The sequence below is a fragment of the Tursiops truncatus genome, chromosome 7, assembly GCF_011762595.2.
Source record: "Tursiops truncatus isolate mTurTru1 chromosome 7, mTurTru1.mat.Y, whole genome shotgun sequence".
NCBI classification, from domain to species: Eukaryota; Metazoa; Chordata; class Mammalia; order Artiodactyla; family Delphinidae; genus Tursiops; species Tursiops truncatus.
The window spans coordinates 30,765,907-30,780,364 of NC_047040.1; the positions used below are offsets into that span (position 1 = coordinate 30,765,907).

A 14,458-nucleotide genomic window follows, 5' to 3' on the forward strand; every position below is an offset into this window, starting at 1 on the left:
CCAAGGGGAAATTCTCCAATCAATACATATATGCAAGACACAAAGAGAATGCTTCTACTCACTGGAAAGATTTTCTCTCACTGGAAGCTACCTGCCATCATCTTTGCCGATGAAATAACAAAAACTCCACAAAACTGATACTGGATACTGTATTTTCACTTTTGATTCCTATTGAAAACACAGGACCACTGGAAAAAGTTCTTCCTCCCAGGGTGTCTTCCCAAGGGGTTGGCGCCCCTTTCCCCCAATCTTACTGCTTTTACGAACTGTGTTGTTACTGACCAAAGAGTTATTTTGGACCTCTCAATGCAGCAACTCAAAAACTTCCATTCATCTGTATATCTTGGATTTACATACTATGTGTTGGAAAGGAAAGGTAATACTATGATGAAACAACCTTAATTATTTAATACACATTTGGAGGACAGCAGCAATTTCCACTTTACTTCCTTATCACTCATCATACTATGAGAATTGGTAGCTTTCCTATATTATTTCATCCTAAACCCCCCAAAATAGTGGTTCTTGATCTTTTGTATTCCTTTTAACATTTGATAAGTGACAGAGCCCCTTCAGGAAGTGCACGTGCGCGCGCACACACACGCACGCACACACCATGCCATGGCATAAAACTTCAGAGAGTTAACAGACCCTCTGAAACCCACCCATGGAGTTCCAATTTAACAACTTCAAAAACTGCCATGTTATTTTTTGAAATGAAATGTATATATTATAGACACAGACTTAAAAAAACAGCCCAGTATTGTCTTAATTTATTTTGGTGAATCAAGACAAGTAATAGTTTTAGAACAAACAAAGAGAACAACCACAGCATTATAACTTTCAGGAATCTACTTTTTAATGTACTCACCCTGCAGGATCATTTTGCCTTAGGGGTTAAACGTGAAACTATAAACAGTCATTAAAACACAAAACAACCATGGTAGTTAACCGGATATTAAGGGGAAAAAAAAATCACATCTGTTTTAGAGTTCCCTTCCAACCGCAAATTCAGGAACATCAATTTCAAGAACCTGGGTTTATGGCTTGCCCGTAAGTCAAGAACACCAGGTTACAATCAAGGCAAGGAAGGTAAGACTGCCCATAAGGGAGGCTCTCACTACAATATCTTGCCCCCAGGATTCTCTTTCTTTGATTCAAAAGCGGTCAGTAGAGTTGACTTTTCTACTCCTTGAAAAATAGTCATTACTATTTGCACATCAATAATCATGCTATTCTGATTAACTGGATAGGTTTATGAAAAGAGGAAGAAAGGAAACAAATTCCTGTGCCGTTTATCTGGTGGTACTCTAAGGGACAAGTACTGAGATTTAGTGGCTTTGCAGTATACACAGGATTAGAAGCTTGCAGACGATCTGATTTTTCTAATTTAAACCCTTTTTTAAAAGTCCAACTTGTTTGATGGTGTACATCTTAAATAACCAATACGTAATAACTTCACCAGCCAGAAAACAAGTGCCACTTTTCCAACATTTCAAAAACATATCTCCAGACATCAGAGAAAACTCTCCTCCCTATAGCAAGCCTAATGAAGTACAACTAAAAATAACAATCATCAACTCTGGTTTTAAAGGCAATATTTCAATATAATCAAATGTGTCAAATATTCATCCTTACAGCTTCTTATGCTGTGGGTTGTAAGTAAGTTTCATTTCTTGGGAATGATTGAATATAACCCACTTGGGGCTCTGCCATCTGTGAATTACTTACATATGAACACTCTGTTTAAGAGATGGAAATTTTGTTGTCATTGCCTTTCTTCTCGGATATTGAAATGAAATGCAATTGAACAGAGCTTTTTAAGCAATTATTTTTCATATTCGTTGCTACATGGGTACATTATCACATGTTCCCCACGTTCATGATCGCTTATCAAATCATAGGAATCAAGTATAGTGCTGCTGAAGTGGAGGAGAATCTGAGAGATGGAGAAGAATCCATATTCTCAGATTCTGTACTACCTGGGCTCAGGTCGTTGCCACACAGAACACTCTCTGCAGTGTGCTCCCATGTAAGAGTTGTGGTTCTTATGTCTCCATGGTTTCCTTGAAAGGCTACTCCTCTGATCACTGAACAAACAATACAAGTGACTATAGGGCTATGTGGAGGGTGCCACATAATTTACCATCCATACATGGACACCTCTGAGAGTTAGCGGGGAAACTATTAATAAATACGCCAGAACAACAGGCATGAACTAGGATCGCCCCAGGCAAACCTAATCATACTGTTATCCCAGAGATATCGTGCAACTCAAAGAACTTTCTCCCAAGGGTCTCAAACCATTTCATTAGTGCTATTTCCAATTTTACTTCGGTCTAGAGCTACTCTGTCCAAAAGGAATACAATGTGAACCACAGATGTAATTTTTTAGTAGCCATTTTTTTAAAGTAAAAATAAATAGGTGAAAACAATTTAAATATGTTTTATTCTATCCGGTTTACCATAGTATCATTTCAATGTGTAGTCAGTACAAAATTATTAACGAGATCTTTTACATTACTTTTTTCATATTTCAATCTTTGAAATCTAGTGTTCATGCCACACTTAAAACACATTTCTCATACTCAATAGCGACATGTAGCCAGTGGCTATGATATTGGACAATCAGGTCTGACCAGCCCACGAGTTAGGATGTGCAGGGATAAAGGAACAGAGTTATAATACATACATACACACGCGCACACACGCACACACACACAAACACACCCACAAACACACACACACGCAAACTGCATTTTTCTTCTAGGTAAAAAATAGACACGCCTAAATGTCTTCACTTACTAACTTTACACTTGCCTGGGGTGATCCAGACCTTAGGGCAGGTAAACACTCACCTGGCAGATTCTTTGGGGGAGCAGAGAGAATATCTGAGTTAGAAAAGTTGGGTAATTGCTGAGAATTTCTAGGACTTTTTCCAGACTAATATTAGTCTTGCGTCCAACACACATACGCTGAGCACCTTCCATGTACTTAGGACTAGAGAAAGAAAGATAAACAAGGTACAATGCCTGCTCCTTGTAACGTTAAGGATTAAAGTTTGCATGAAGATTATTTTACAATTGAGATAAGAGAAGCCTAGGATGTGCCATTATTCTGTGGCAAGGCAAGGACCAGATTTTCCTCTTTGAGTCTCAGGTCTGAACTTCATCATCCACAGAGAACTCTGGGAGGGAAGGAGGAAATGTGCTTTCCCTTCTACTGTTGATACACAGGGACTGACCCACGTTTGATAACTTGCATAGGTTAGGTAAAAGGATTTTCGGTGCCAGCATTTCTTCTTGAATTAGAATTTGCATTTTTGCTAGTAATAATATACCTCCCTCTCCAAACACCCCAACTTGGAACTCAACAATATATTTTGGTAAGGATACAGAATCTAGCAGAAAGATAGTAGCCCTCATTTCCTCTAGGGCAAGCTATATTGTTGTATTTTCAATTGGTCTCAACACAGAGCCTAAGTGACAGAAACACAGACCTAATATTGGTGGGGTTTCTGCATGTAAATCATGGTAACACAGATCACACTTTTGTTTCAGGGTGTATTAATGTCATAAAAATAAGCAGTGAATTATACTTTTTTCTCTTTTATGTAATTCTTCTTGTTTTTATAGTCCTTCTCTTCCTCCAATCCAATATATTCAGGCTTAACATGGTCTCAATCAGTGGGCATTAAACACACACACACACACAGCATACCACATACTGGTTCTGTTTGTACTCATCATTAGAACAGAACACACACACCTGATTTTTACTAAAGTAATGTTCCATTAAATATGTTTCTTTATAAGGATGGGAAGTGAGAAAACATTACATCTAAACTACTTTCGGGACACTCCCTTGCTTACCAAAAGAAACATGCCCAAATATTGCTGCAAACCTATGAGTAACTACCCCATTATTTATTATGGTGACTCCTACCTCACACACATTAACACTGGTTCTTGATAAGAATATTTTATACCAAACTGGGAGAATCCACTTAGCTCATTTAGCATCTCTACATACCAAAAATGTTGCTTTTTTTCTGAAGGCACTATACACAGTGAGACTTAAAATGGAGAAAAGACTCGCTTTTAGGAGACTTTTGAATATGGTTACATTATTGAAGATCACCTACTGCAGTGATACGCAGCCATTATCCAAAATCTAACTCTCAGGCTATTTCAGAGGATGAACCAAAATTACAAATCTTCAAAGCAACTCAGGACTTAGCAGAAAAATCCCACAGCTCCATATGGAAGGAGAGCATTGTCTCTTCAGGAAACTATTCTCCACTTAACTTCTCAATTCTAAGTAGAGTATTTATAGGTATACCTAGGTTTAAGCACTTTTGGTATATAATTTTATTTTTCCTTAATTTGAATGTTGAGATCTAGAAACCCAGTCCTGGTACCACATGTCTACGATACTGGTAGCCTGAAACTCTATCACCATTCGCCATGGTATGGCTTATGACTTCACAAAGCACTGGATTGTATTAACATACTGAAAATAGATAAACTATCTCGGAGCATTACGAAGAAGGATGGGAAACCCAACAGTATAGTGCGCTGGTTAAGAGCATAGGTTCTGGAGCCAAACCACCTGGGTTAAATTCTTGGCTGTGCCACTTACTAGCTGTGACCTCTGACAAATCACTAAACCTCCTTCTGCCTCAATTTCATTTTCAGTGAAATGGAGACAAAAACACGTTTGTACTTTGATGTGGAAGCATAGATGACTTCATGTAAAGCCCTTTTAACAGTGCTAGGCACAGAATTGGTGCTCTGTAAATAACAGCTATCACTATAACTATATACTAGCAATAGCTCATGCTACTTATTATTATAACTAACACTATGTATCCTACCAAAAGCTCTAATTCTCCACTTACTTAAGACGGCAAAGTCCCAGTTAGTTTATGGGTAAGGCGCTTTGATCTTTCATTAGGAATGCAAACGGCAGGATACCTACTGGAATAACAGGTTTCAGACTCTGGCCACTGGGGTGTGAAGCGCTTGGCCTGGCATCAGCAGGTGGGCTTGGCGCTGGGTCACTGCTTCTCCTCACCAGCAGCGGAGTGCCTGTAGGACAAAACAAGAGGTGAGAGGTCAAGAATGCCCTGGGGGGAAGAGAGGGCATGGTACAATGCAATTTAATTAAAAAGGTTTACAACATGCTTTTATGTAAAAACATTCTATTTCTAAGGATGCCTATAAATTAATCCATTTAATGATCTTTTGTCATCTATTTATAGAACGACACATGGAAACAAAATCTTTCAGCTCTCAGCTTTCCCCACTTGCATTTCAAAACAAGCCATTCTACTTAACAGAAAACTCTTAGGCAATGCAAAAGTTGACAGTGTACAACTGAAAACTGGTCCAGAAAATATATTTGAGTATTAAAATGAATGATTATCCAGCAGACAAGTGAATAGGTTCACACAGTCAGTGCAATTTGCTATTCAGGAGAGCTAGAAGTATAGTTATTACTGCCATTTGGAGCTTCCCAACTCTTTTGAATGATGATACACACTGAAATAAATTACTTGCTGGGGTTATAGCATTAATGTCTATTTAAGAACACAAAGAGATGGTTTCATTCTCCTCCTTTTCTCCTAAAGTAGATAAAACTGATAAAGAAAATAAGTTAGTTCTTTTAAAAATATATCCTGATTTCTTTTTAATAACGAAAGCTTCCACTATTAAATATTTGAGTCAGTTATTAAATTCTGAAAACAGATCATACTATTAGAAAGTTCAAATGAAATTCAACCTTAGCAGAGAGGGTGGCCCAGCTACTCAGCCTGCAATTAGGCCGAAAAGAATTTGTTTCGTACACAATTGGTCACTACAGAAGAAACTCTCAAAAAATCTGTTTGTGACTTAACAATCGCTCTCTTATAAAAATTAACTTTCTATTTGTGTGCCTTTGGGGAAAAAAGAAACAGTGGAAATGCAATCCTCTGTTTATCAATATTCTAAAAGTAATTCCCCAACTCCCGAGCTATTGCAGTTTAAAATAACATTTTTCATACCTCATTTTATATGGTACAGTTATAAAAAGTGAATCCATTTTAAAGTTATTTACAAATCTGATTTTTCTATGTGCTACAACATCCTTATTCTGTGAACAAAACATAGAATTGCTAATACTTTTCACCCTTATTCAGTTAGAAATTGATTCTTAAAAAATAACTTATAATAAGAAATGAATGTGCTACTGAGGAGGAAACACTATGCCAAAAGGTATTATAAAGCCCAAGTTCACATTCCATTATTTATTTTTTATTAATAGATACTTCACTACATTATTCCCCACCTCCATCTAAAACTTTTTAAGTATAGCTGATTAACCATATCATGCTGGTTTCAAGTGTACAGAAGAGTGACTCAGCGTTTTTGCAGATTCTGTTCCATTATAGGTTATTACAAGCTACTGGGTATAATTCCCTGTTGTATACAGTATATCCTTGCTGCTTATCTATTAAATATATATTAGTGTGTATCTGTTAATCCCGTACCCCTTATTTGCTCCTCCCCACTTCCCTCTCTGCTTTGGTAACCACAAGTTTGTTTTCTATATCCATGAGTCTGTTTCTCTGTTGCATATACATTCAGTTGTATTATTTTAAAACATTTCTTAAGCAAGTGACATACCAATAGTTCTATGGTTGGCAATTATTCTCTGAAAGAAATATTAAAAACAAAAAAATAAGAGGAGTAAAAGTAAGAGAAAGTACCATAAAATCTTAGACAATAGAGTCCCAGTTCCACACCAATATGTTTCTCCCTCCTTCAGGTGATCTAAAGACTAAGCCTCTCAGGTTAAGCCCCTGAATTACCATCAACACAAAGTGAACCAGCCAGTCTAAACGCAATATCCTCAGAAGCAGCCCCATTGCCTTTAAAATTAAACAGAGAATGAGGCCAACTCCATGAAACTCTGGTTTGTTTCCAGAGTTTTAACCCGGACTAGTACACTGCAACAGTCAATAATATCAAATTGGAAAAAGACAAACAAATAAAAAACATGTTAAACCTGTATGGGATACCGAGGTCACAAAATACGTTGATTTAGAGGCACAGAAATAAATATTTCAGTGACTGACAATTTCAGTTACGTTGTTTTTTCAGCTGAGTCATGTACATATATACATATACATATATATATACACACATATACAGAATGTGTGTGTGTGTGTGTTGGTGAGGGGAAAGAGAAAAGGAGGGAGAAAGAAAGACATTATTCTTGGGTAACAAATACATTCTTCTCAAATAAGCCACACTATATAGTTTTCCTTCAACTCTAAAGACATGACTGACTCTTTACTTACTGTCAGTATCTGTTGTTTTAATAACAAAATGTTAAATTATTTAAAACATAATTTTATAATAGCATGTATTTGCATTTCTATAATCAATCAATATGCCACAGTATTATAGGGTGTCTCCCAGAAGATGACAGTTCAGTTTTGTACCAGTGGACCAACTATTTGGAAGATTAACAAACAAACAAACTGTAAAGCAGCTAGATCTTTTTTTTTTTTAACTTTTTATTTTATATTGGAGTGTGGCCGATTAAAACAATGTTGCGATTGTTTCAGGTGCAGAGCAAAGTGATTCAGCCATACATATACATGTATCCATTCTCCCCCAAACTCCCCTCCCATCCAGGCTGCCACATAACATTAAGCAGAGTTCCCTGTGCTATACAGTAGGTCCTTGTTGGTTATCCATTTTAAATACAGCAGTGTGTACATGTCAATCCCAAACTCCCTAACTATCCCTTCCCCTGACCCTTCCCCTCTGGTAACCATAAATTCATTCTATAAGTCTGTGAGTCTGTTTCTGTTTTGTAAATAAGTTCATTTGTATCATTTATTTTTAGATTCCTCATATAAGGGATATCATACGATATTTCTCTTTCTCTGTCTGACTTACTTCACCCAGTATGATAATCTCTAGGTCCATCCATGTTGCTGCAAATGGCATTATTTCATTCTTTTTAATGGCTGAGTAATATTCCATTTGTATAGGTGTCCCACATCTTCTTTATCCATTCCTCTGGTGATGAACATTTAGGTTGTTTCCATATCTTGGCTATTGTAAAGAGCACTGGAATGAACACTGGGGTGCATGTATCCTTTCAGACCATTTTTTACTATATGCCCAGGAGTGTGATTGCTGGGTCATATGATAGCTCTATTTTTAGTTTTTCAAGGACCTCCATACTGTTCTCCATAGTGGCTGCACCAATTTACATTCCCACCAACAGTGTAGGGGGGTTCCCTTTTCTCCACACCCTCTCCAGCATTTATTGTTTGTGGACTTTTTTTTTTTTTTTTTTTGTGGTACGCAGGCCGCTCACTGTTGTGGGCTCTCCCGTTACAGAGCACAGGCTCCAGACACGCAGGCTCAGCGGCCATGGTTCACGGGCCCAGCCACTCTGCGGCATGTGGGATCTTCCCGGACCGGGGCACGAACCTGTGTCCCCTGCATCGGCAGGCGGACTCTCAACCACTGTGCCACCAGGGAAGCCCATGTTTGTGGATTTTTTTGATGATGGCCATTTTGACAGGTGTGAGGTGATACCTCATTGTAGTATTGATTTGCATTTCTCTAATAATTAACAACATTGAGCATCTTTTCATGTGCCTCTTGGCCATCTGTATGTTGTTTTTAAACGTACTGCCAACTCATCAGGAATAAGTTTTTTTACCTCTACTTTTCTGTATTCCATACTTAAATGTGTCCTGTTGAGTCACTTAATTTCTCCTTGGCTGTCTCCAATGAGCACCTTTAAATAGGAACTGCTGTCTCAGAGAGTTTTAAACAACCTTTCACATGGTGATTTAAAATCTATTTTTTTTAATTTAATTTTTTTTTTTTTTTTGCGGTACGCGGGCCTCTCACCGTTGTGGCCTCTCCCGTTGCGCAGTGCAGGCTCGGCGCCCATGACTCCTAGTCGCTCCGTGGCATGTGCGATCTTCCCAGACAGGGACAAGAACCCGTGTCCCCTGCATCGGCAGGCGGACTCTCAACCACTGCGCCACCAGGGAAGCCCAAAATCTAATTTTTAAATTCCAAGCCCCATCTGAAGGTGAGACTGAGTTATACTTTAAAGACAAGGAAAGATACATCCTACTGTATAAGAGAAAGTAATCAGAAGTACTGAAGATGATTTGGGCAAATCCTTGGATATATACATATAATAGGGTAAAAGGCACATCTGGCTGAAATGAGAGGGAGACAACTACATTTGGTTTTTGGAAACTCCTGGGGGTGGGGGACAAGGGGGTGTACATAAAATATAACCTCTGCACTGAAGGAGTTTATAACCTAACAGTAAAGATCAGACACTAAGAACTACAGTGTTGGGACAGTGGAGAGGACCTGGGCTTTGGAATCAAATAGACTGAACTTCACCTCTCCTTGCTCTGCGACACTGGACTGCTTTGTGATACAGTCTCATCATTTATAGCCTGATGATAACATCACATCACAGAATTAATGGAAAGCTGAAATAAAATAAGACATGCATGAAACATGGTACTGTCCAATACCTAATTTTCACACAGGAACCACTTCCTCCCCACATATACACACATACACAAGAAAAAGGAGGTTATAGCACTTGCTAATGTTGTGAGCAGTGTTACCTTGTCTGCTCAAAAAAGCTGAACTCCTGAAAGTCAAGTGAATTTTCTTGGAATACTATGTAAATGAAAATCGTAAAACATAATTCTGTGTAAAATCAGGTGTAGCCTTAGAAGCTTACAAATCTAAGCTTCTAAGAAAAACATGATGAGGTAGAAAGGAAGTTCAAAAATGGGGAAAAAAATACTACCCATTGGTATTTTTCAGCTGAGAAAAGACGCATTAGATTTTAGAAGCAAAAGCCCTCAATTCAGCTCAAGGAACAGTATTATTCCTTGATATCATAGTTTAAAAGTCACTGGTTGCAGAGCCCAAATAAAATAAGAAATATTAAGACTAAAGCATAAAGTCTTATACAACTGCGTTATGTTTTCCCACTCAGTTAAATACTTGAGGCCCCACTATGCATCAGCCTACACAAAGGGTGGATGATATTAAGGTGAATAACCATGGTGCTTGTTCTAAGCATATCTTTTAAAGAAGGAGATGGGACAAGAACACTTCAGTATACAGAAAAGTAGGTCCCATTGTAGTGTTCCAGGGGAGTTAGGTATGGCTTATTGGAGAACCCAATAACGAAGGGAGCCCAGAGGAGGGTCACCTAAATCCAGTTTGGGGAAAAGAATTTTTAAAGAGGCACCAGCTAGTTAAAAGGCTCAGATTGGCACATCAATGAAACATGCAAGATATAAAGGCCAACACAAATTTAAGGTGTTATCTACATAAACAAAGGTGGCTGTCTCTTTGGTATAAATGGTGCACACACACACCCCTGGAGGGACTGCTTTCCCCGTTTAGAGGATGCGCTTGGGAAGAAATCAGCTCGAATGCCAGATGGTGTGTTATATATGAAATTCTGTTTGGGGGGTTTTGAAAGATGCCTCAGAAAGATAGGCAGTTATAGAGACTGGAACCAAGATGCAGAAGAATCATCATATCATGATGCAGTGGGCAGAGAAAACAAACAACGGGTTTAAACACGAGTCCCGTGTCAAACGTCACAAAGGCACAAGCTCTAAGTTGCAGGGTGAACAGGAGCAGGGATTTATTTAGGAATGGTTAATGATTCTCCTGAGCAAAATCAAACAGGCAGCTTGTCATCAACACTGATGCTATTTCATCCTAGGGTGATGGACACCGGGAAAGCTTTAGGGGGTCCCAGTTAAGACACTGACAAGGCATTCTGTGAGAAGTGGGAGGCCCCAAGCACGAAGAGGCTGGGAGAGCGATGTGAAGAAAGAGGGACTCAGCATTCACAGGCAAAAATGGAGTAAGAAACTAGAGAAGGACACAGGAGAACTTAGCAATGACTAAGTTCATTGACTAAGTTCGATGACATACAAAGCAAAGGAGGGGGAGCGTCCGAAAGAAACCTAAAACCATTCTTACATTTCTTGCTTGAGGAAGAACAAGCAATAGGGAGGTTTTAGCAACTGTTATGATTTGTTTCAGAAAAACAACAACAACAGCAAAAAACAAAAACCATGAATCTTCGCCCACTGAAGGTTAGAATGATTTGCTTTTAATCTAAGATGTCTTGATATGCATGAGAAATTAAAGACTAGATTTTCGGGCCTTCATAAAGGTGAGTATGAAGTTCATACTGGAAATCATATTGGCTTTCAGAATGAGTGATGGGGACAAACACAAGGTAAACAAAGGAAAACAGGAAGAATCAGCACAGGCCTACGAATGGCACTGCATGCAAACTAATGAGAAAACCAGAATTTTTATTCCCAAAGAATCTTCAGAGGATTTTCAGAGTGTATCTAGAATGACGTGTGGTTAACAGAGACACAGAGGTGAGTCTAGAGGAGAGGTGGGGCGGAAGGGAGGAGAAAGGAACTGGAGTTGACACGATAAACTATTTTTGTGCAAAGAGGGGTAAAGGTTGGTCTTTGTAGAGATTCAGTTTTCCTTTGCTCTGAAGGATTACTTCTGTGCTATTGAATTAGCAGGTCACCAAAACACCTAGTTTGAAGAAAGAAAACACACTCTCCTTCCAATGCTACTTACACTTAGGATAAATAACAAAACAAATATAGATGGGGGAAAAGGCTGTTGAAATACACCTCAACTGGTAAATATTTCACTTGATGAAAATACATTGCAGATGGTTAACATATTTAGGGACTTAAAAAGAGATAAAGAGCAAAAGAAATGCTCTGCCAGGTAAGCGATATTAGTAGTATATTAATAATATTAACAGGATGCATTAGCTGTATCTCGGTTTCATACAGTACATTTCCATAACAGACTTTGTACCTAGTCAGTACCTGGAAGAATGCCTTTTAATTATCTCGAACTTCAACACTTGTTGAATGCATCTGGCATTACAGTATGGAGATGTCCTTCAGATATACGGTGCAAAAAGAGCGAGTGTGAGGAAACCTGCCTTCTAAAGGTGGTCCTGGCACTACATGCCCCCCAGGAGACAGCTGAGTTGTACCTCGGAGTCCAAGTCCTCTGCGTTAACTAAGGAAGCATGTTGGATAAGCTATACCAAAGGCCCTTCCAGATCTGAAAAGAGACAGTTCTGTGAGTTATAGAGCCAATAAGGAAATTGAAGTCCAGAGAAATTAAATTCCTAAGTCTTTTGGACTTGATTTCTACTCCAGTTTTATCCACGTGACACCTTTCCATTGTGGGGTCACAACTTTACATGGGTGAGCTCATGGAAGTAAGGGGGATGATGTCTCTTCAATGTGGTAGCAATTCTCTTCATCGAAAAAGGTCAGCAGATGGAAAGACTCGGATAGGAAGATAAAATGAAAGGGTGCTGGGAACTGAGTAACTAAAAGGCGAATACCAACCCATAGTCACATGGGCATATCTGGCAAGATGCTTGACTCCACTAGTCAAGGCCTACCAGCACCTCTCTCAGAGGGCATGGTCTCTCTTGTAAATGATTTAAATATCCTTTTCCTATTAAGCCTCAAATACCTCAATTAAAAAAAAAGAGAGATTAGTGAAAGTGGTACATCATTTGCTTTTGGAGACAACTAGGGTGTGTGTGCGTGTGTGTGTGTGTGTGTGTGTGTGTGTGTGTGTGTGTGTGTGTGTGTGTGTGTGTGTTTCGTGGGCATGAGATAGGGTTTTTCCACTGATGCCTAACAAACTCCCCTTCACTGAAACCTATAAAACAGATCGGTAATGATATCAATAGCAACGCAATTTATGGTAAAGTACCGGAGAAGACATCACTTTCACTACAGGAGTGCCTGACCAGGTCTGGTGCCTGGCCTGTGATGAATGCAGCAGCTGTGACATGCTTTCCGACACCGTGATGGAAAAACCACATGAGAGAAACCAAGTCACATTTTAGCAGAATTTTAGCTGTCCAAATACTTTACTCTTAAATATCACTCCATTAGAAAAGAGACTCCCAGTATTGCCATTAAAGGAGCAAAGAAGTTCAAGTTGACTAACAGTGCTGTTTTTCTTTCATTTTGGATTGCGAACCCCCAGAAAAGCCTGTTCAACACATGATGGAACAAACACAAGCAATTCACACAACAGTCTAGCAACACAATAATTATGAACGAGCAGACACATGATAAGATATCTTCTGGTATTTGGAAAGCTGCTTAAAGAGGAGGGCCACTGCTATAAAAACAAGTGAGGGGGTTTGTAACTGACTTTTACCGGGAATTATACTTTTCTCTGAAGATTGTGATGCCTCCAATTGGAACTATATTGTTGCTGCATTCCTGAGGGTATATGTGTTCTCTCCTATTGAAGTGTTCACATTTTATCCAGTTGATATATACAAATCTACAGTTTTTCCTATTGTTTAAACCACATCGCAGTATCAATTTTCTCATGCTATTGAAAGTCAGTTAATGCCAAGTCTTAGACGTGCACTACGTCTCAAGTGTTATATTAAGAACAATGACAAGCAATAAAAGGACAAAGCACACTGTATTTTGGCAACGCCGATGGAAGAAATTCAAAAGTGGTCATTTTAGGTTAAGAGTAAATTCAAATGATTTAAATAAAAGAACACTGCCAAGTTACAGTGAAGGTTCAACAGAAGCAAAGGCCCTGGTCTCTGAACGGTATACACTCTAGAAAAAGCACAAAACATTAACAAACAAATAAAGATACCCGAATTAATGACTCCAACTAAAGGCTCCAGAATCATAGAGGTGAATGGAAGGGATGTGAGACATGCAACATGAACCACCCATTTCTTGTTCTGGCATTCAAGGACCTAATGGGTTTCCCCCAGTCTACCTCTCAGATTACATCTTGCACTGCATTTTTTGCCATGCAGTATCCGCCAAACGGGACTACGTGTCATTGCCTACGAACGTCTTGCAGACTCTGACCTCAGCGTGCATGCTGCTTCTACCCTCTAAATTATCATTCTCTACTACTGCAATCAGTTGTAATCCTGTCCATCCTTGAAGGTATAAAGATCTCTACTTCCTTGTAACATCTAGATACAGATTTGCTGGGGGGGCTAATGAAGCCTAACTTCAGGGGCCCTCACAAGCTCCCAGGTAGAACCTTAGCAACATGAGCACATGATTAGATGACTTTGTAAATTTTACCTAAGTAAATAGCTTAATTGCAATAGGTTAATTCTGTTATCTCTTTCAACTCTGATGTCCCCTCCAGCATACTGTCCCTTCTGCTGGGTGAACTTAGAGTGGTCAAGAACATTTCCAGATTCAGTTAAGTGAGTTGAAGATACATTTCATCAGAATAAAGTGGACTATATATATTTGTGTGGTTTATAGACACTTCTATGTATAGTTCTATGCCGGTCCTCTTGGAGGAATATA

The 14,458-nt window shown here is 38.9% G+C and overlaps 1 protein-coding gene across 4 annotated transcripts in view; it reads right to left on the bottom strand.

Moving 5' to 3' along the window:
- PARD3B (par-3 family cell polarity regulator beta) overlaps positions 1–14,458 on the bottom strand; it is a 1,035,628-nt gene that overhangs the window by 575,843 nt on the left and 445,327 nt on the right. For all 4 annotated transcript variants that reach the window (XM_073807366.1, XM_073807365.1, XM_019939073.3 and 1 more), the window contains exon 4: positions 4,981–5,090. In XM_073807366.1, the coding sequence (XP_073663467.1) occupies positions 4,981–5,090 (110 nt within the window). The remainder of the gene's footprint in view (positions 1–4,980; positions 5,091–14,458) is intronic.